The 22,513-nt window shown below is 38.6% G+C and overlaps 1 protein-coding gene across 4 annotated transcripts in view; it reads right to left on the reverse strand.

The window, feature by feature from the left end:
* Positions 1-1,500: 1,500 nt before the first annotated feature.
* The window catches only part of LOC121328727 (FYVE, RhoGEF and PH domain-containing protein 3-like), a 55,593-nt gene continuing 34,580 nt past the window's right edge, over positions 1,501-22,513 (reverse strand). For all 4 annotated transcript variants that reach the window (XM_041273726.1, XM_041273727.1, XM_041273729.1 and 1 more), the window contains exons 4-19: positions 20,964-21,567; positions 17,765-17,854; positions 16,515-16,651; positions 15,048-15,204; positions 13,598-13,736; positions 11,749-11,807; positions 10,763-10,909; positions 9,373-9,465; positions 9,214-9,293; positions 8,755-8,785; positions 7,690-7,794; positions 6,468-6,521; positions 6,255-6,377; positions 5,722-5,853; positions 3,960-4,100; positions 1,501-2,574 (exon numbers count right to left, since the gene is read on the reverse strand). In XM_041273726.1, coding sequence (XP_041129660.1) covers positions 2,341-2,574; positions 3,960-4,100; positions 5,722-5,853; positions 6,255-6,377; positions 6,468-6,521; positions 7,690-7,794; positions 8,755-8,785; positions 9,214-9,293; positions 9,373-9,465; positions 10,763-10,909; positions 11,749-11,807; positions 13,598-13,736; positions 15,048-15,204; positions 16,515-16,651; positions 17,765-17,854; positions 20,964-21,567 — 2,326 coding nt within the window. In that variant the 3' untranslated portion in view covers positions 1,501-2,340. The remainder of the gene's footprint in view (positions 2,575-3,959; positions 4,101-5,721; positions 5,854-6,254; positions 6,378-6,467; positions 6,522-7,689; positions 7,795-8,754; positions 8,786-9,213; positions 9,294-9,372; positions 9,466-10,762; positions 10,910-11,748; positions 11,808-13,597; positions 13,737-15,047; positions 15,205-16,514; positions 16,652-17,764; positions 17,855-20,963; positions 21,568-22,513) is intronic.

The raw sequence follows: 22,513 nt of genomic DNA on the forward strand, positions 1-22,513 counted from the left end.
TTTCAGTGCCTTTGGTATGGTGGACATTTTTAAGTGGCTCAGACAGCGTGTTTTTTTAAAAGGACTTCGAAAAAAACACGTGGCTTGTGACTATAATAATACATACAATAATAATTCTGGTTGCACAGTAAAACATAAAACATACAAGGAGCTAAAAACTACATTGCTAAAAAATACAAAACCTGCTTTACGGCAAATACCACTAATCTACTTTCGAAATGGATTATGCTCTGTTAATAGCTAGTAGGAGTGGTTTTTGCAAAAAAAGCTTGAGACAGATGGTAAAAACCTTCATCAATAGGGCTGGTAAATCCTTCTCAATAAAATTAGTCTTCCAACTGTTCATACAATAACTTTATGCAGCTCCTGTCCACGAATACATTTTCTGGGCAGTTGAACTCATTTATCACTTTGTCTTTCATTGTAGAACACAGTATGTGCACAGCATGCTTGCTCATAAACATAAAAACATACAAATAAATCAACATGCAAATTTTGAAAAATTTTTTGGGGAAAAAAAAAACATGCTTTGCTCCTTTACAGTATAGCCTTGAATGAGCTGTACTTTCAATTTGAAATTACATTTTTTAGATGCAGTGTTTTATGCACGATACACTGCAGTACACAAACCTCATTTGATGATGAAAACACAGCTTAAGAATAGAAGCCTTATTTTTATTCACTGGTATTGAAGGTGAGAGAAAATAAGTTGCATCACCTGCATCTAATATTATAAATCATGCTGTCATCACCAGCACAAGAGACAGAACATTCCCTTCATGAGAAAAAAAAAACAACAAAACCCAACAGCAAAAGGAAAGTTTAACATCAATGACTTGCACTCTACCTAAAGTAACACCAGGCAGCCCAAGATCAGTGCTAACCACTTTGTTTTTACTGCAATCTATAAAACTATGGAAAACAGTCTTACAATGCAACTGTATATGGTATTCTCATGTTTGTTTCAGGCTGGTCACTTATCTGCTTGATGGGGAGGCTTACCTTCCAGTGCTCTTAATTGTTAATTATCTAAGACCTACAATTCTTTACAGTAATCAATTCAAAGATTACCTGACTTCTCTGCTGATTGGACTGTCGATGACTGAATCAAGACGAATTGATCTTCTCTGTTTGAAACTCAAAACATGTTGTTATCCAATCTTCACAAAAGCTTCATGGATAATAAGTTTGAGTTGAAATCCAATTTCTAGGCTAAATACAAATAAAACTATGAAACCAAAACTGATTGCATTTGCTTAATCTATGGCTACTAGGTTTCCAGAGGAAAGACTTCAAATGGGTGGTAAATTGGTAGCTAATTCGGTTTGGAATTTTACAGACCACCAGAAACCACATCTGGGAGAGACAAGGCTCTTTCTAACATGAGGAAAAACCTAAAGTATGTGGTTCCTAAGAAAGAGGTGTGAGCATTGATTCATATTTTGATGAATTAATCCCATCCTGACCAAGACAAATTTACATACCAAAAACCGCCAAAAGTGAACCATATGCATTGTTTTTATTAATGTTTTGCTTATGTTGTTGTTCGTGTGCATGGTCCCAGTTAGCAATATAAAATCTGTCCACACATCAAAATGTAGTTGATGATGAAAATTAAATGTGTTCATTAAAATGCACAGTACATAAATATGTCAAATAAACATGCAGGCAGAAACTTTTTTTTCCCTCTATTGAATTCTTAGGTATTGTACATGTTCCTGCCTACAGTACGTCATCTTGCTATGTTTATTTAATCACAAAAATGGCAGATGTAGTCCAATTAGCAATAGTAAAAAGTAAATTAATTACATCACTTAAAATGCACAAGCAGCGTTGCAGTGCGAAAGCACAAAGGATGGACAGGAGAAATGTCAGTGGCCAGCCACAAGCTTTCACAACTCTTAACTTAAAAAGTAGCTTTTGTTCAGCAAATGAAAATACTATACATCCCGCACAGAATAGCCATAGAACAGACAAGGAAAGGTCACATTTACAACCAATACTGAATACAAATGAATAAAAGATACACCTTCGCAGCTGCAGATGCAGTTAATGCTGCACCAAAACGTGTGCACAACGTATTTATGAGAAGATATCTCACCAGTTCACAAACTGTTTCCAGATTTAAGAAAACATGTTACCAGACTGATGAAACTGAACAGCAATTTTCTTTTAAGGAGGCTGAAAACAGTGATGAAAACACACACGCAGATATTAACATGGGGGAATAATGAGATCTGTCCTCTAAAAAAAATAAAAGTGCCATGGTAAAAGTGAATTCAAGTAATGCGTGTACATTACACACTATTGGAAGCCCACAAGCAGCACGCTGGCTGTTGATTAAAGGCTGTTCTTCGCTTCAGTTTTGCTGCAGAGGTCTTCCTGCCCCGACTCCCCTTTGACTGCTTTAGAAAGGATCTCGATCCATTTGCATTGGAGCTCCTCCTCCTCTGCGCTGAACAATATGCTGTGCTGGGATTGGCTGAGCTTGAAAACGTGCTTCATATCAAGCTTCTCTGTTGCCAAGCTGATTTCATAGCCGGGCAGCAGAATGGCACGTGGCATTCGAACCTCCTGAAACAGAACGAGTTTGAGAAAGCAAATGCCAAGTATTAAAATAAAAAGGTTAACATAGGTTAATATATAACACTGAGCAATCCAGACAGATATCTACAGGTTGGCTAGCACTGGGGTGTCTCTTAAGAAAAGTCAACTTAAAATCTCAAATCCTTGTCATCTATGCCTAGGATTCAACTGTAATTATACTACCATCATTATTACAGTATTAACAGAACATAATTGCAATTATCTTTGTCGCAATTTTTATTATCTCCTACTTTGTTAAAGCTGCAATATAAACAGCGATGCAATAATTCAATTTTAATCCCAGTCCGCTGTAAAGACAGAAAGACTAGAAAGCAGACACAGGCACAGGCATTTGGTTATTTAGCAATGTTATTTCCAAGCCACTCATTTGAACTAACTAATTCTGCAATGTCCATTTTGGTAGTTGAGCAAGGTGCTCTATATAATGTATATGCAACAGCTTTACTGTTTGTCCTACATCACTAAAATTCATGGCGTCTAATTTTGGGATAAATCTGTTACATATGAAAGGGTTTACTGTATTTTAATTCAAATGCTGTTTAGGCCCCAGTCAAGCCATTGACTTCGTTTCACTACTTGTTCTGGAACGAGATATTGAACTCCTGCTGCAAATCTGGCTAATTCAGTTGATATTTGTAAATCTTCATTTATAGTTAATAAGCTCATTATAGTATTTATTTTTAGATCTTTTTAAATCTTGTGTGGCAATTAAAAATACAATAATTTAATTAGCCAAACACCCAAACCCATCTGCATTATTAATTAAGAGCAGCTTATAGTCTTGTGCCTCCTTTGAAATAACAACAATAATTGTTTTTACTATTTTTAGAAAAAACTATTATTTTTTGTTTTTTGTTGGTAATTTTCTTTTATTCTCTCACAACGGGGCTTGCAAAAACGAACAATAACATTTCCATTACACTAGAAAAAATATGTTGCATAGTTCTGCATTAAATCATGCCCAAAAGTTATGAATAATCATTCAAAACAATTGCATTCGTCTCAGTCAAAACGTACGGAGTGATCGTGATAAATTACTAACGACTCATTCCATGTTACAATTGACAGATGGTTAGACAATTAGTTACTGTAGGTACATCAAAATTGGGTTTTACTTGTAATACAAAAATATTTCTGTAACTACCTCTCGTAACTCTAAAGCACACTGTCTGCTGTAAACACATTTGCAGTTTATCAAGTCATGTCAATCCAGCCAACCTGCCTTTCAAACTGGCAGTCCGGTCTTATAAATTTCTAAGCCGTGACATCTTAGACAGGATTTGTAATTCTCCAAGGCCTTGTGCCCGATACAGAGATGGGCAGGCGTATTCAGGACGGGAGGTCTTTCTTACCTGGCTGCTTGGTAGCAGGTACAACACCAGTGGCTCGTTTCTGGTAATGGAGACCCAAGCTTTGTGCCAGGTCTTCCCCTTCTCCTGGAAATGAAGGCTGCTGCACAGGAGGCTGTTTTCTGCTGCTAACGAATTCTGTTTCTGTTAAAGGAGAAAAAAAAGGTACCTAATGATGAATAGTCTACGCTTCTGCGGACTGCTTCTTAAAATGTAGAAAAGCAGGGCGGAACTCTTCTTTAAAATATTATTTTTTGGTTTGCAGGGGCGCGCGGTTGCTCTGTGCTAGACAGTGCCCTCTTGTGGTTTTGTGGATCAGATCGAAAGTGCGTTTTGATGTGCAGGGGACTCCATTCCAGCTCTGACTAAAAGAACATTATTTATGCCAGCATTTTGATTACAAACCTTAAACGCTATAATAAACTTACAGTACACTTCTATTAGGACCAGCTGTCTCTCAACAGCACTTTAGTCAGTCCCTTTGATATCGTAATAAAGGAAATGGGGAATTAGCAGGTCCAGCACAGCTGGTCAGCCCAATTGAAATTGAAGTTAGTACAAAGGCAAATGTTGTAAAAGGAATAAAATAATTGGAACAGCATGAAACTAGAAAGAAACCGCTCAGTTTATGCAAATAAAATAATTGAATTCCTCTCTGAGAATGTGCCTTTGCACTTTACTCTTAATGTTACTCATTTTAATAGCTTCCTTAATCTGTTGCTCCAGTGTGCATCAGCCCTGCCTAACAATGACAAGGGTTCAAGGGCGTCTTTCTGATTAATTAGTTCCAAATGTGCCAGTCAATTAGTGACATTTATTGGCTTGTATGCTGTAAACTGAATAAATGACCACGTTTGATTTAGTGTCTGTTAGAAACTGTTTGTATTACCCATCGCACACTCCAGCCCTGTAAACAGAGCAAAATGTGACCTTGTCAGCGTGCATAAGAATGTACCTGGTGCACCGTGTCAGCTGTCAGTCTGCGCTTGTATTAGGTACAGTGTTAATAGTCTTACAGTGGCACAGGCTTGCTCATTTAGGAGATATTCAAATAATAGGATTGCTACATTGACATTGCAATGCAGTGGACTGAAAACAAGTGATGAAACATTATTACTTGTTGTTACTTTTAGGACTGACAAAAACGTTTGATGAGCTGCATAAATAGACTTTACCAACACCTACATTGCCTACAATACAGGTACCTAGAAGTCACAATCGGCTACATCGCTATTTAGACTACATTTTTATATTCTGCATGCATATATTCACACTTAACAACTGAAATGGTTCCAGCTCATTTACATGAAGTTCAACATGTTGTGAGTAAAGAACAGAGCTACAGTGCCATGCGTATGATCACGTTCTTTATTTCTGCAGATAAAGAACAACAAGTGTTACAAATTACATGTTGGTTATATGCGATAGCAAATGTGTTTTATAGTGCTGCAAGTTACACATTCATAGAGATGATTACGTTGCATGTCTGCCGTACTTTCCTAAGCAGCTAATAGCAGTTTATTACCTGATTATGCATGGGCATACCAGTGCAATAAGTCACAGTGACAGATATTAACATATCAGAATGTCTGCTAGTTTGACATACGGGGGTGGGACCTTCTAAAGGGGGAAAGCGCTGACCCACAGGCATGTTTGTGTGATCTCAACAACCTCCAAAAAGCATGAATACTCCAAAACCAAGCGGACAGATTTATTTTAATAATAATTTATTTATAATAATAATAATATTAATTAGAGTTGTCACCTCGACGGCTGCTTTTTTCTTCTGGTCCCCTGTGGTTTCAAGTCCTGGGCTGGAAGGCAGTGCCAGTGGAGAATCGAAACACTCGTTACACACCCGCAGCGGTTTGAACTCGGAGCATTTTGCACAGATGGCCTGCCACAGACATAAATGCATTTGAAGTGAAACTAATAAAAGAGAACCGACTTAAAAAATCTCTGTGCTTTCAGTATAAACAATCATCATATTTAAAAACAATAAATTAACTCCAACCAAAATCTGTCCTCATGCACTGTTCCTGGAATCCAGAATGCAAACCAAATCCCACGAACACAGAAGCTTAAAAGATCTGCATGTTAATGACTGTTGGTCATAGACAGGTTACGATCACTCTGCCAGCCCAGTAACATTCTTCAGTGCTTCCAGGTGCAGATCTGTTGACTCCAGAAGAGGGCTCTGCTAGCTTTACTTCTTAATCTTTTTGCATCTTTGATCCATTTATCACGCAGTAGGATTTGTGTGAAAGCATGCATGCTTTCCTATCTCAAGACACTTACCGCTCCACATGCTTTGCAGTGATGACGTCTTTTTGTTATGGAATTAAAGCTTTCGTTGCAGCCTTTGCAGGTTTGCTTCTCTTTTTCCCTCTTTGATTTGGGATGTTTCTTGCAAGAATCCATCTACAAATATGGACATTATATTTCATTTTATATTTATTTTACTGTACAAAAAAATGTACACACATTTCAGATATAAAGTGCAACACATACCCCACCAGTAGAGGTGTTTCCATCGAGTGAATCCATTGAAAAAAAGCCAACATTCTGTAAAACATTAAATATTACTTTGTAACAAAGCTAACAGGATGCGCTTTTAAATCCAGTCCTGATGTCGGAAACAGGACGACATTGGCCATTCTCCCTGGGGAATCTTCACAAAAACAGCTATTTTTAGACCAACGTCATGGAAAAGAAACTCGAAAACAGGAAAAAATTTATTTTGCATTCACAATGTTTATAACAAAGAAAGGTTTTCTTTTTCATTTTAAACAAAATAATTCAGAAAAATAATTTTCTACAGATGAAAAAAAAAACTTTAGTTTAATAAGTGACAATACAACATGCTCTGTTCAGTTATTTTGTCTTGTTCAACACTAGATGGCAGTAGCTCTCCATCTACTGTCTACTGCAGTATTGCACTTCCAGTATGTACTGTAGTCGACTTAGAAATACAGATCTGAAAGTTACATAAACAGTGTGACAGACCTGTGTCTTTCCTAATGAATTAATGAATTAATGCTGTGTCTACGTACAACGCTCCTCCATTTTGTAATATATGTTTTGTCATTCAGTTGACTTCAATGTCTAGTTGTTTGAATAACTGATGTTTTAATAAACTTCTAGAACGCACTTAGTCCTTATTCTTAGCTGCCTCACTGGTAAATCAGTTTCTAATTAATACTGTAGCGTGCCGTTCGCCACCACTTAATTTTCTTGTCATGCAATGTGCTATGTTTAACCACACAGTAGTAATTATCAAGGTAAATTTGTGTGTGTGTGTGTGTTCTGTAGGTCTGAGATATTCCAACACCGACAGACCAGCAGAATGCTGGCTACTTATCAAACCCTGCCCAATTAAACAGCCCAAGGGCTGCCGAGTAGAGAATAGTTACGGTAATTACCACATACATTTTCATAAAGCAGCAGCCCTGATAATGTCAGGGCATTCTGAGTTTTACAACTCAACACGCACAGATTAATAACTGGTTTAACTCTTATGATCCTGAAAGTATGATGTAAAAAATCAATCAATCAATCAATCTATCTATCTATATTTGTTTTGCGATTTTGTTTTTAAAGTTCTAACCTCATTTTCTGTCTGAGCTGTGTAATCTGGTAGTTCAGAATTACAAAGAGAGTTGTGTGCCTGGTAGAAACCCCACTGTAATCGCACAGGGAGCAGGGCAGGAAGGGGGAACCCTGTAATACTTACAGGCGAGTCGGAGGGGTGATCCTCGTCTCGGGAGAACGAGCTGTTGAAAGCCTTGTTAAAGGTCTCACTGTTCTGTTTGTGCTTCTCAATGGTAGCCAGGATAACCTGTTGGATAAGGGTAAAGACACATCAGATCATCTATGGCATGTGCTTTAACCCTTTTACAGTGCTATTGTGATCTGATGGACCACAATCTTCCACTTTCAACTTGATTGAAACATACATATGTAGAGGGGTAGACACATGGATAAATAAAGTTGAAAACAAAGTTTTCCATTTCTCCAGTCACAAATGTCCTTAACGTGAGCAAGCACACAAGTGCATACAAACTGAATCTCTGCGAGTTTGGGTCAATGAATATTCATGACACTGTGATAGGATACATTTCTGCTAGAGGCCAGGCTCATGCAAAGCCAAGCAGACAACCCCTTCATGGCCCCAGACCGAGGAAATCAAACAAAGAAAGACTTCACAGCACAGTAAAAGTATGGGGGGGGGGGGGGGGGTGAAGCTGTCCCCTTTCGTGTAGACGTCAATGTCTGCGGTCCTTTTTGTGCCTTTCAGACACACAGAGAAAGGGAAGCTCCTATTGTCAGAAACACAAGACAACAATCCTTTCACCTACCAAAGATTCACATAGTTGTTCTAAAGAAACCTCTTATTTTTTCTGCCTTTATATCAATTTAGTTTTTATTTCTACACTCTGGAAATCATTTTCATGGAAACTAAAATACTGATTTTTTTACTTTAGTTCAGTACAGAGAGCTAAAAGGTTACATTTGTAGGGAAATTAAATGACCATTAGAGGAGGCTGTGTGGTCCAGTGGTTAAAGAAAAGGGCTTGTAAACAAGAGGTCCCTGGTTCAAATCCCGGCTCACTCACTGACTTGCTGTGTGACCTTGAGCAAGTCACTTAACCTCCTTGTGCTCTGTCTTTCGTGTGAGACATTCCTGTAATTATCTGATGCATAGTTCACACAACCTAGTCTCATATCTTGTAAAGCGGTTTGTGATGGTGGTCCACTATGAAAGGCACTATAAAAAAATAAAGATTATTATTATTACCTGAATCCAATCCTTCTTTTCATCCTCAGTTCTGGAAAAGAAAACCAAATACATAAATAATGACATAATGATGAAAGCAGCACTTTTCAGTAAAGTCTCTTGCTTCATACTGACTTCAAAGAAAGCATTTGGATCCATGTATGAATCACAAGATGAAAAAGATCAGATATGTTGAAACACATCAGGGTGTTTTATATAAAATGTTCTTTTCCCCTGACTATTTATCAGAATATTAAACCACATTTATGGGCCTAGAAAAAGAAACAGAAAAAAAAGGTCAAATCAAACTGTTAAAGACATAGAAAGAGTAATCTTATTATTGCAATACTATACTATTACAGCAGTGACTCAAACCAGATACTGTATCCAGTGCAACAGAAACTGAAAGGTGTGCCCTACTTTCAATGGATCACATCATATCTACTAAGCTCTTAACTGTATTTTATGGAACACACATACCTGGCTTGCAATTCCAAAGACCTTTGTTTTCCAATTATTGCAAATGTGTGAGTCAAATTTTGCTTGGCATTTTCTTGCACCTGAAAAGAAGACACTGTTTACAAAAGCACCCGAGTGAAGGGGAGAACGAGATCAGTGTGCCTGCATTGTGTTACAGACCTGCATGCCTGCGATGTCAATCTTCTGCCTCACGCTGAATTTCTGACCCATTAGCCGCAGTTTTGGCACACAGTACAGCACCATGTTGTTGAACTACAAATAAATCAAAATGATAACACTTAACGGTTTGGTTTGTAAAATTGCAAACAGAAGCACCTAGCTCTTTCTAAATATATATATATTTATATTTTTATAAAAGACACCATGTTATTACATGCAGGTAAAATGCCTCTGGCCTGTTCAGACAGATGAAGTGCTTAACAAGCAGGATCTTTTATATGAAGGTAGTTATATTCCGTCGTATTTGTCAGGAAATGAAAACACCCGACATTAGAGAGAGATCTACTTACATGTATCTTAACAATTGTCACGTACTTTGTGTACTTCTTATGACTGCCTATGACTAACCATGGAAATGCTGCCCACCAGAAAATCATTGTGTGTTATGAGAATAATTTATACTAAAAGCCTAGCAAATGATTTAATTAGTCTCCTGTATGGACAAAATCCAAGTTCACAGGCTGGAAGTAGAGCCTGCGAAACCTGGCGTACAGTAACAGTTATGTGGGGAGTGGCAGAGTGTTCCTCTCCAGGCAGGTAGAAATGCAATAGATCAGTGTGATGAGGGAGGAGGTGATTTGAAGGGTTTTAAGCCACTTCAGCCCTGGGAGTGCCTGTAAAGAATACACAGCAGGACTATCCTTTATGTTTTTTGTATCTCAAAAAGGCAAGTGATGTCAACCTTATGTTTTAAAGTAAAAGGAATAAAAGCTGGGCTGCACCCTAGAGGTAAAGTGTTCTTCGACTCAGCTCCTCAGAGTTTTAAGACAAAACCCTCTTTCTCATGGGAGTTCCTTCTGCAATCCATCAGGTGCACCAGTTTACAACAATCAGACACAATAGTCAGCCTCCCAGAAAAGGTGTGTGTGTGACGTACTCTTTCAAGGTGGAAGCACAGGTATATTTTTATTACTGTAGGGAGGTAAAGCACTGCAATTGTTCTGCATCTCTTGTAAACAGGTATGTCATCACAAGGGATGGAAATAAGACTCCTATTGTACAGCAGTTTCAACCATTCCAGGTTTTAATAAATGCTTGATTAGCTACAGAACATAGGTACCGGTACAAGCTCAGGTGTGTCTTATTGAACTGATAGTAAAACCAACCAGGGATCAAACTGCTGTACAAAGGGAGCCGTATTTCCACCCCTGCATCTCTGTTGTTGCAAGCCATTTATTGTTTTATGATCGTGTCATTAAACAATACAAAAAAAAATAAAAAAAATTTAAAAACATATATTTTCATTTGCAAGTGTTTTACTTCCATATCGTAAATAAGCTCCTTTCAAATCCAAACCCCCCACAAGAATGCATTAAAAAGAAAGACTTACCAGGAATAAATACCTATCTTGAGCTGTTCCGTTTTTAGCAGACAGTTTCTGGATATGGCCCTCTTTGATAAGTTCGTTGGCAGGATTTACAATGTCCTCTTCACCCCCCAGTCTTTCGTACACTTCCAGCAGTTTGTGCATCTTCTCCTGAACACAGACAGACAGCACAAACATCAGACTCTTATGATGAGGAGCAACTATTACGTGCACGTGGTTTCCGCTGACTCTGAATATTATCTGAGTAATTCTTGATGCTGTTTATTCTTCAACAAGACAAAGCCGAAGCTGCTTATTCTTCTTTGGTCTAGAAAAAAAAACAGTCCTGACCACAGTGACTTTACAGTGAAAACAAAAACAAAAACAAAAAGTCTAGCATCAAGACATACGGTTAGCAACGGTATAAAATAATGACAATAATCTGGAGATTGTAATTGTAACATTCATGGTAAGGGAAGATAACTTGCATTGCAGTGCTTGACATTTTTTATTTTTACTAAATCATATACTGTACATGTTTAATTGTATTACAGCGTAACACACTATAAGTGAAAAGCTACTGCCCTATATATAAAAGGCAAGAACTATCCAGCTTATTGTTCAAACAGGAAACAGTGGTTACTTCCTGAATTGTAAACTGTCTGCAGCATGTCAGTGTGCTAAAGGAACGCCTGTCATTTATACTGTGAAAACACGCTTATTGGTCAAGTCTCTCTCTTCATGTGTACACTGAGGAACTACATGTTCAATACAGAGAGAGAAAGTGAACATTGCACAAAGACAGTAAAGTGATGGGTCCAGTCTGAACTAAAAAAAAATCCTTTTGAGAAAAAGGTTTATGAATTTAGTGGAAGGAAGGAAAATAAATAAGTAAATAATCTAAAATATCCCTATAAGGATTTCTGGATACCCAAACAAGGACAAAAAACACATGGGGAACTCTGGCTAAGAAAACCATGCTGAACCAACAGTTCTATTTTCCAGCTTACCATCTTTCGAATAGCTGCGTTTGAGTGGTTGGCTGCTGTTGAGATGAGCTCCAGTGACTCTATAATTAGAAAAAAAAAATAAAACGTAAATCGTCCTTGGAACCCAATACAAAACCCCACTGATTCCATGAAAAATAAACAAATAAATGAAACACATCTGCCATTATTTAAAGCATGCCTGCCCAAGCCAGTACAAGACCACCACAACTGGCAGACACCCCCCCCCCCCCCACACATATACTGGCATGTATAGATTGCACAGTCTCATTAAAACATCAGCATGCTCTCAGGAAATGAGCTTGCCTTCACAGTAGTAAAACAATTCACGTCCAAATGAAGTCCATTTTTAATGCATCTTCCTAATTGTGTTGCAGAATATAATCTGAAAATCTGAAATCAGGTAAATACTGATCATTTAGCTTATGAGTTCCACACCCATGAAATATGGTGTAGTTAACTCAGCACAGATGAGTTAGCTACAGAATACATGAGGTTAGCAGTAGCTCACTGACCACAAAAGAAAACCTCAAAACTTATAAATAAACATATTAATACCTCTTTGTTTTTTTTTTTGTCACCTGATGGAACACTGGGTTACAGTAAATGCAGACAACAGGCATTGCAAACTACAGAGATCGAATAAATGCAATGCTGTTGCTGGAATTGTCAGTGGATCAATATGGGAGACTATATGTACTATACATACAGTGGGGACTGATAGAGAAGTAAAGAATAAGCTTCCATCAAAACTGAAAGAGATTTCAAGGTACACTTATTTTGTTCAACAGTGGATTGTGCAGAGAAGACAGGCAGTTGGTTTTCACTGGGGAAACTAAACATGACCTCCATGTGAAAGGGGAGGGGAAGCATAACAAGAGAATGGGGAAGTGCAGGAAACAAATGCTACTGAAGCAGTCATGTGAAAAGAAACCTGAGGATTTTAGAAATTGCACTAAAAATACTGCCCCAGAGAAACGCCTAACCAGCACATTTAGGAAAGAAGTTGGAAATGAAGAGTAGTGACCAGCAGAGTTGGAGATGTAACTGGTCAGTTTACTGATGTTCACAACTTTATAGCATAGAAGCATGAAAGAAAAAGACAGCAAGCAATACCTGAGTGTAAAACTGGACAAACCAGCAGGACAGCCTGGCTTTAAAAAGCACAGCAAAAGAAATGACAGAGAAGCCTTGCCATTCTCAAAGAATGGGTAGATCTGTAACGATGAGTGTGAATAAGAAGTAAATGGGGTAGCTCAACAAGCAAAGCCTTGTAAAAGCAAATAGGATAATTACACATGGCCAGGACCAGCGTGGACAGAGAGGATGTTAATTGGCAGTTTGGGAGGCTTTGCAAAGTCTTGCATGACACAGATGTTATTGCACTGGTTAAGAATGCTTCAAATCATATAAATAGTAAAAATAAACACCTTTTGGAGCTTTGAGGGGGAAACATTATTATTGCACTAAAGGTTAAAGGATGGATAGTTTTGCAATGTCAAACACCATTTACTTTTACAAGGGCTTGTAAAGATGGCAATTGAAATGCAAATGTATACTTGACAGAACAGAAACTTTACCATAATTACAATCACATGCACAAAGCCTTCAGTGTAAGTACATGTCTCCTCAAATTTAAGGTTATGTCCCATATGTCAAGATAGCATTCCACTGTCAAGGTTATTTATGGTAACTTGTCAAACTTCACAAGTAGAACTTCTCGAGTACATCCAACGATGGCTTCAATTATAGGCCACCCAGGAAATAATGTGGGAGTTACGAACAAGTCGAGTCCTGACCTGCACACACAGCTGCATGGTGTCTGCAATGAAAACTCAAGGGTGTCTCTTACTTTCAGCATCCTTCCTGTCCAGTGCATCCTGGGGCAGTTTCTTCAGGTAGTCCTTCAGAAGCAGCACGTAGCGGGGGAGGCGCTGCACCGGCTCTAGCATGTGATGCTGCAAGGTCAGGTTCCCACACACTTCCTGTTTCTGTTGGAGCCATGAGCAAGAACACAGCGGTCTGAGCAGAGATAGCTGGCACAGTATTCAACTCGGCAGAGCATCAAGTTTTGCATGTAATATTCATATGAAAAAGGCCAGATCTAAATTGAATCAGAGAGGAGGACACACCAGCTTTCCAAAGTGTATTCTAGACTGTTGCATGACTCTATATTTATGAATATTATATTTATGTTCTTAGTACATTTATTGGGATATGTCACTGCTAATCTTTGCCTCCAGGCAAAACTGAGCTAACAATGTACAAATAGGGCGGAACTTGTATTTAATACTTTTTTTAAATAATTCCCTTCACAACAGCACTGCTGACAATTTGCATGGCATTCCTTGTTCTCATGCAGGTCAACCCAGTTTTAGAGACCTCGTCCTGACTTTGTGATGGGGTGGTCTTTGTATTGCTGGTACTAAAGTAGGGCTGGTCATCATTGTCACATTTGAAACAGGAGGTGTGGGATAATACTGGGATCGTACTCCCTGCTCCGACTTGCATACACTGACATTACAATCTGCAATGTGTCAGTTGTCCTGTCTTTATCAGCCACTAATAGTTCTTAACTCCATTCTCTTGTGGCCATCAACATACCATGTTTTTGGGCTCATCAGTTCCTAAATACAGCTTTCCAGATGGTTCCTAATAGACATGCTTCAAACACTCCATACCATAATTTGCAGATGTGTTCCCTTGGAGAACAACCATGAAAAGGAAATGAAGCTGAAAGCCATCAGCTCCCATTATTTTCTGATAGACTTTACAAGATCCAGCAACTGGCATTAACCCTTTATGTGCCTCCCTGTCATGTGAAAGAAAATGCAACCTAACAAAACTGAGCTAGTCAGTCTTTATTTGGTAAAACCCACAGGAGGGACAATAGCTCAACTGTTAATCAACAGAATGATGCAAATAAAGCACACGCTGTTAGTCATGTGATCTGTCGACTCTCATGGGCATTAACGGCTCATGCAAATTAAAACAGGTTTGTTGTGTTCCCGAATTGTTCCAATAAGGTGGCTCCTATTTCAAGACAAAAGGAGAAAAGCTAAACTCCAATGAACAAGGATTAGCCACTGAAATTGGCTCACAATTATCATCAAGAGAACAGGGTGAGATTAACCTTGGTAGTCATACGGTACTGTTCACAGGTCAGTAGTTTAAATGAATGCACTGTACAGCTATTGAAACCATATAGAAAAAACTGAACACATGTAGGTGAAGCGAGCTCAGTTAGTAAATAATTTAGTTTGCAGCGGTGGTCTGTGCAAAGAACAGGTCTCCCTGCTTACCTGTATATTCTGAACCACACTCTTGAACTGAGATGATCTTTGCGTCCATGTATTCACCAGGTCCATGGCTCTGTCGAAGTTTTTCACGTATTCCCCATACATCTTCAAGAAAGGAGCCAGCTTCTGCAGAATGTCTCCTATTCGAGGATTTGTGTTCCTGAAGAAACATGAAAAGGATTCATAATCACTAGAAATCCTATGCTTGACACTGAACTCATCACCAGTTGGATCAGTCCTTCTTAAAAGCAATGTGCTTAACTTCAGATGGAAGTTGCACACTGAGAGGTCACATTTGAGAATACAGTTTTGGGGAATTTTAATATGGTTGTTTTAATGAGTTCTATATCTTCAGAATATTTAATAATGAAGACATGTGTACAGGCAGAGCACGCCTCACTATATTAAAATATTCAGGAAAGGGAAAATATAATTGCACTCGACTAAATTAATTGAATGTCAAATTCATTCAAACAAATGACAGTTACTAACAGCTTTCTAAACTATTGTGAATATAGCAAGGTCATAAAGCAAATAATCAATCATAAATGGAATGCAACAGAAACAAAGAAATGCATAATTTCTCTTAGCAATGAATCAATGATAATCTCCTTTGGAACATTAAGAACGACACCTTTAAAAGCCTTGATTGCATTTCAGTTATACCAAGAAGTATAATCTTAAGAGACCACTGGCATCACACGTGACAAAAACAAATGATACATTAGTGTCGTCCCCCCCCCACACCCCCCCCCCCCCCCCCCCCCCCCCCCCCCCCACACACACACAAAGTAAAACTATTTGCAGATAAAACGGTAACTTAGTGTCACCAGGGGATAAACACTCAGACCTCAAGACATGTGAAGAGGTAGTGCTAAGGAACATGCGATGTTGCGCTAACAGTATGCCACGTTTCACTGCCGGTATAACTTCAAGGGATAATATTTTATCCTAACAATAAAAACTGGGGTACAGAAATACGTGACATAAACTTCCTAAATTCATATGTTTTGTGTATTTTAGTTTGAAACGGCTTTCATGCTGTATATGCTAAGTTGTGAAGATACCTGTGAGCAGAGAGCTCCTTCATACCGGTTTGCCTTGACGGCTTAAGATGTGAATCAGGTTACCTCCAAGAGAATTGAACCCAGTTGCCCTCTATGCTGATGGAAAACGTGTTGCGCTACAGTATGCAAGTTTCTGCCGCAAATACATTCAAGGGATAATATTTATGTTAATAAAAACGGGGCCAGAAAAACGTATAAACTTCAAAGTCTGCATTAAATTCCATATCTTTTCTTTTAAACGGCTTTGTGGTATTTCTAAGTTTGAAATACAGAATGCTCCTTCATACCGGTGTACTTCTTAAAAAGAAGCACGTGTCTAAAGGGATAAGAGGTTATTCTGTGGCGAGACAGAGAGAGAGCAGTCTTCTGCTGCCGCAGACTGTTTCCATTACCCTGCACTCACCACTCCTCCATGATTCGAGTTTTGAGCTCAGGAAGGAGAAACTGCTCGTGGAACCGATCGATAGAAGTGATGTTGGAGAAGATTCCGGTGATCACATCTTGTGGAATCCCAGCCTCTGTTAACTTAGTGCAAAATACCTACAAATAAAAATCAAAAAACACACACACACACAACCTCCTTTAACTGCTTGCATGTGCATAACATCACAAAGAAAGATCTTATATGCAAAACTGAGGAAGAATTAACAATGAGTGCCCATGGGCCAAACACTGATACAGGAGAGTCCACATCTCTCCGTTTCTTAAGGAGGGGTTTCCTTCAAAGCATCCCACAACTTTTTCCTTGAAGCTACAGTATATGTTTTTCATTTGATCAGAAATCAAGGCCAAACCAGAATAAACTGGGATTTAAACTGCTGATCCATCGCATTTGTAATAAAATTGAATTAGTACACCGAACCAAGGCTGTAGTTAAGAGCATTCAAGCTTGCTATTTACAAGGCAGCTCAAAATTATGACTAAGTACTCTCTTAAAGATATAATCCTTTTCAGTAGATGTTATTTACATCCATAATTTAAAGTATATGGGACGGCTTTAGCAATTTAACAAAAGTCAAAGGAAAAAAGGCAATCTATTAAATTCATATTGAGTCTTGCTAGTTGTTTGTATCCCAAAGCATTAATGATTTATGTATTAATTAATACTGTGAATAATTAAAAAACACAAAAGGATACTGAGTTTGTATCTAAACTAATATATTGTGTCACTTGATCAAACATAAACCCAGAGCCAATTTGTGCAAGTTGTATTATAGATTTATAGAATGACCTTGCAGTTAACTTTATTGTAGTGGTTGCAAAACAAATTATATTGAAAGGATTTCTTCAAATAGATGTAAAAACAACCAACATGCATATTGCATGCACTGTTAGTCCTGTGTGTACAGTAGCTGGTTATTGATAATGAACCACACTGACCCTGATCCCTCGATCAGAAGGTCACTGACTTCAATCTAGTTTATCCAGGGATTATTGTGAAATATTGAATCTACCAGCTTGCTTGCAGGGTATTAGGGGCAGTCAAAAGAAGAGGCACAGTCGTCAGAGATCAACTTGCATGTGTGTCACAGAAAACGAACCCAGCATCCAAATTCAGTTTTCTGTCACTTCAACTTCAATGCTCAAGCTTTGCCAGTTAAACGCAGCCTAGCTACCCAATAGAAGAAACGTGAAACCGTATTAAAGAATTACCTGATCCAGTAAGTGGAGTCTCTTCACGTAAGCTTCCTCTGTCTGCAGGAGTTCCCTTGCAATGTTGAACAATTTCTGTGGCTCTGTGCACTAGGAAATTAAACAGAATCTATTAGCAAAACTGTAAAGCAGTCATTTTGCAAACCTGCACGGTGCATTCTGTTCAAACAACGAGAGGGGTAGCACACAGCTCTAAATGTTTTAATGTTTGAGTAATTCCAGGTTTGACTGCGAGGACTGCAGGGTCCAAGCAACATTATTGTCAAACTTAGAGTCACTGTGACTTTTAAACATTTCAGCAACTCACAGGGGAAGTCTTTTTCCATATAGTATGTTTAAATATAAAAAAAAAAACACATATAAATGATTACTGGAATAAGACTGTTGCTATATTAAGGATTGCCAGTTGCATGGTTGGATGACATCCTCACTGGATTTCAATTGGAAATAATATACTACAAATATATGGGCATGCTGTCACATGTAAGACAATGTTTGTTCTTATCGTAAAGGGATGAACAATGATGATGCTCTCGAGAGGTGAAACATTTCACAGCAGCCACTTCATAGAACCTGCTTTTCAGTATTTACCCTGGTTTCAAATAGATACACACATGAGTTTCACTCAAAAGTTTTAGGAGTTAGGAGGGCTGCCTGTATGACTCTATTAAGCCAAAACTGTAAAACCAAAACCTATGCTGACTTCCGTGTAATTGATGTAAGAAGCTACACCACATCCTCTTCCTCCCTGGCCAAGCTACAGTACCAATAAAATAAACAAAGCAATCAATACCCATTTATATAATCTCATCCAGCAGCATCTATATGGCGCCTACAATGTAATTAAACAGAGGGCTAATCCACTAGCCATTAAACTCTGGTGGATAGAGTTTGAAATTATTCTGATGGTAGCAGTTCACATCATTAAACAACCATGCAATGATCACCTTTCAATATGTTGGCTGGGCATGAAGACTGAACCCTTATGAGGCTGGCCCCTCAAGGGCAGAGGTGAGGCATGTGAGAGGTTTCTCCAAAAAACATAACCTCACCCAGCCAGAGCAAAAATGCATACTCACACCCTGTACAATCACTAGGTCATGAACCCCTTGGAATGTATTAGTCACACCTGCACATGGAATGTTGTCAGCAAACTATTCTAAACGTTGAACATTCTAAAAAGAAGAGTGATCAACATTTTTCATTTCTGAAAAACATATCTGCTTTCATAGCATCCACTTTTTTCAATCCAAGTCACTTAGTCTGACCACTGGAGACCCAACTGAAACCTCCAGTGAAAACACAAGTGCAGTACAGTTGCTGTTACTGTATTGTGAATGTTAGCATCAAAAAGTTAAAAAGTACTGTAGTATTAATTACATTTGTTTCAAGATCTTATCCTATAATCTTATATTCTGCTGCAAATAAATACAAATTATTAAACTGTTGAATGCCTAACTGTTTTATTAGCATGGCTGACAGATTACTGTGATTGAAGTAGTCAGACAAAGCCTGGGGGGAAAAAAACCTTTCAAAACTAACATTGCTGAGTGATAGTGGGAATATAAACCACGAAGGGTGACTTGAATGAAAAGAAGTTCAACTCCACATACAGCTCTGCTCTGGCAAACAAAAATCACCCAGAAAATACACAGGGCAGATCTGGGAGTGTCGACGATGGACGATGGAAAAAGAAAATCTACTGAATGCACAAACAACCTATACTCTGAACACAGATAACCTTTCTTGATCTGAATTTCTGAACAGATGGAAAAATGTGGGCTGAGTTTGGGAGGAGTGCGTTGAAGGAGATTAAAAGTGCCGGGCAGCGGGCAGCGACAGACTGGGGAGGATGCAGTACGTCTGCTGGTATTTGTTTAGCTTGAAGAAGCTGGTGGTAAAAGGAAATTCTGGGTGGGGGAGAGTTCAAAGGGAAATATAAAGAGCAAAGGTAGACAGATCATATCAGAAATACAGTTACATATCTCAATGGCATTGTAAAATCAACAGACACTACTGTGAGATTGTAACAGATCCACCCATCATTGGAACACCATCCCTGTGTATGCTGACAGATTGGGGCAAAAAAAAAATATACTACTGTCTGAAACGTATAAATGAAGTCAGATAATTCACCATTTTGGTAGGTAACAATCTGGTTTTCAGTGAGTGTCCTAAAAGGCAGTACCTTGCCTTTCCATTGGTTTTGTTATAGTCGGTGTTGACCTAATTTCACGGGAAGGGGCGATAGCCTTAAAACACCATATGTTACAGTTCAGTAACTATCGTGTACTTCAGATAGGAAAATGATAACTTTACACATTTTACAGGTAAACTTAGCCATAGTGCAGGTTGGCATACTCTTCAAACACGCGCAATTGCTGGACTATTAGGATGATGTCCTGATAGGACTCCCCACTGACCCAACGATCATTATCAAATAATAACGGAAAAAAGGTTGCCATGGTATCAAAAGGTTAAGTATCGGTAATTGCATTCCAATAAATGGGCTTCTAAGCCAGATTTACAAGACACCACACAGCAGTCCTTTCCAAGGGCTGAAATAGACTTGGCCATGAACCACCACTTACTCGTATGATACCAGAGCCTTACAACTAACCAGCACAGAAGTGAGTTTAAAACACCACAGTCAACACCTAGTACTGTAGCAGGGCCTTCACAGATAGTATGCAAATAAACATCACCAGCATAAACAAGAGCGGAGGAGCGTTTACCATCATTTTCCATGGATAACATGCACCGTTTATTATTTAATACTGGCCCTGGACCATGGTGTGTACCGTTATAAATATGTGCAAGTAACATGCAAGTTAATTCTCTTTGTGTGTTCACATGGAATAGGTCACTGATCATTTCTATATGTGTATGTGTTATCAGCAGTTGCGTGGGATTCGCTTGACGTTATGGTAAATATTTTCTCATCTGCCACATCCTCAAAATACCTCAAATATTCTAGGCACAGCATCCGATTATTATTAGAATTCTTATCATTTTAAACCATCACTGTTCTCTTCTGGTTGATTTGTCGTATTTAGCTGAGGCCACAAGCTATTTGGCTACTTGGGATTTTGCCATGTGACCTCCTGTATCAAAAACAGCAATGGTTTAACAAAAGCCTTGAATAGAGAAAATGGCAATGGATTGCCAATTGGCTAATGGCAGCCACACCTGGGCTTACCTTGGCCGTGTCTGGCTGTTCTGTTTTTGGCACTTCTGCTGTCTCGTGTTCTTCGCTGCTGCCCTCGTCCATATCGCTATCCTCCTCGTCTTGTGTCGAGTCCCTCTTGTGTTCCATGGACGAAACAGAACTCTCCTTCGCTTCATTCACCGTCCCTGTGTCTGCTTCGCTCTCAGCGACACTCTCATCCTTCTTCTCCTCATCGATGGCCTCCTCATTTGAAAACACCTCTCCATCCACGTTACATGAAGGGCTATCGATCCCACTGTCTCTGTTGGGTACCTTGCCATTTCCGTTTTGTTCCAACATGGAGTCCTGATTGTCATTGAGCTGGCTGGACCCGGCAGCCCCGTTCACAGCAGGACAGTCCCCAGTGGTCTTTAAATTGCATGAGCTGATATCGTCAATCCGCAGCGCACTTAAGTTTGAGAGTTCGGTATCGTCGGACATCATTTCAGAGACGGGGAGCGCAAGGTTTTCTGTGGTTGAACAGTCACTGGAACCTGGAGGTTCAGAGTCTGAACACTCTGCTGGTTCCTGGGCAGGATCCATGCTAAGAGACAGATGAAGCTGGCTTCTCCTATAGACTCCAAGAATGGGTATTCTGCAAAAGACAATAACCACATTAGGTAACTACACCCTTCAAAAGCAAACATGGAAATTATTTCTCACTACTGAGTAAATGCTTCATCAAAGGTGCTCAGTCAAACTACAAATCAAAAACATGTTTTCACTCCCTAAAGAGAGATTGTGTACTATTAAGGTAAACGCTATAAGTCGTTCCTGATATTTTAGCTATCTACTAAATAGGGATAAATTGTATCGATAACTCCAGTTGTATCAGGTTTATAGTGATGCTAAAAGAGTTTCATGCAGTAATCACATGATGATGATGTCACTGTGATGTCACTTCATTCTGCTGTAAATTACCTCTATTTTTGTGTGCTATGGAAAATGCATAACAACCAAAAAAACGCCCCATACAGAAAACACCATCTTCAGTTTAACTGCATGTAATAACTTAGCTGCCCTGTAATTATGCAGAATATTTGACACCACTATACAGTATCGATGTTGAAACGTTCAGTCTCTGACTGACTTAACTACTGAAGTTTTGATCTACACAGTAACAGCTGAAAATATATTTTAAGTAAGCCATTACTAGCAGTTTATGCCATGACTTTACTGTGGTTTCATTTAGACAGATCTTAGCAGTCAAAGGTTTCCCATAGTAAAGTGTAATAAAGCACAGTGAAAGCAAGGCAAAGCATAGGTAAGCATTGTAAAGCAAAGAGAGGTATTGTAAAGCATTAATAAACATGGTAACTGACGGTAAACTATGGTAAATGTATATTACAATGATAGGAAAAGCATGGAAAAACTACAAAATTACTGTGCAAAATAACCATAGTAAAATTTTCTAAGGGTGGTGTTCCCAATTATTTTCTGTTTCGCTGTCTCTGCATGGAACATTCTAATTACAACATTCTAATACTGTGCTATAACCTCAATCATAAAATCATACAAATGTTACTGAATACAAAAAAAAA

The sequence above is a fragment of the Polyodon spathula genome, chromosome 16, assembly GCF_017654505.1.
Source record: "Polyodon spathula isolate WHYD16114869_AA chromosome 16, ASM1765450v1, whole genome shotgun sequence".
NCBI lineage: Eukaryota > Metazoa > Chordata > Actinopteri > Acipenseriformes > Polyodontidae > Polyodon > Polyodon spathula.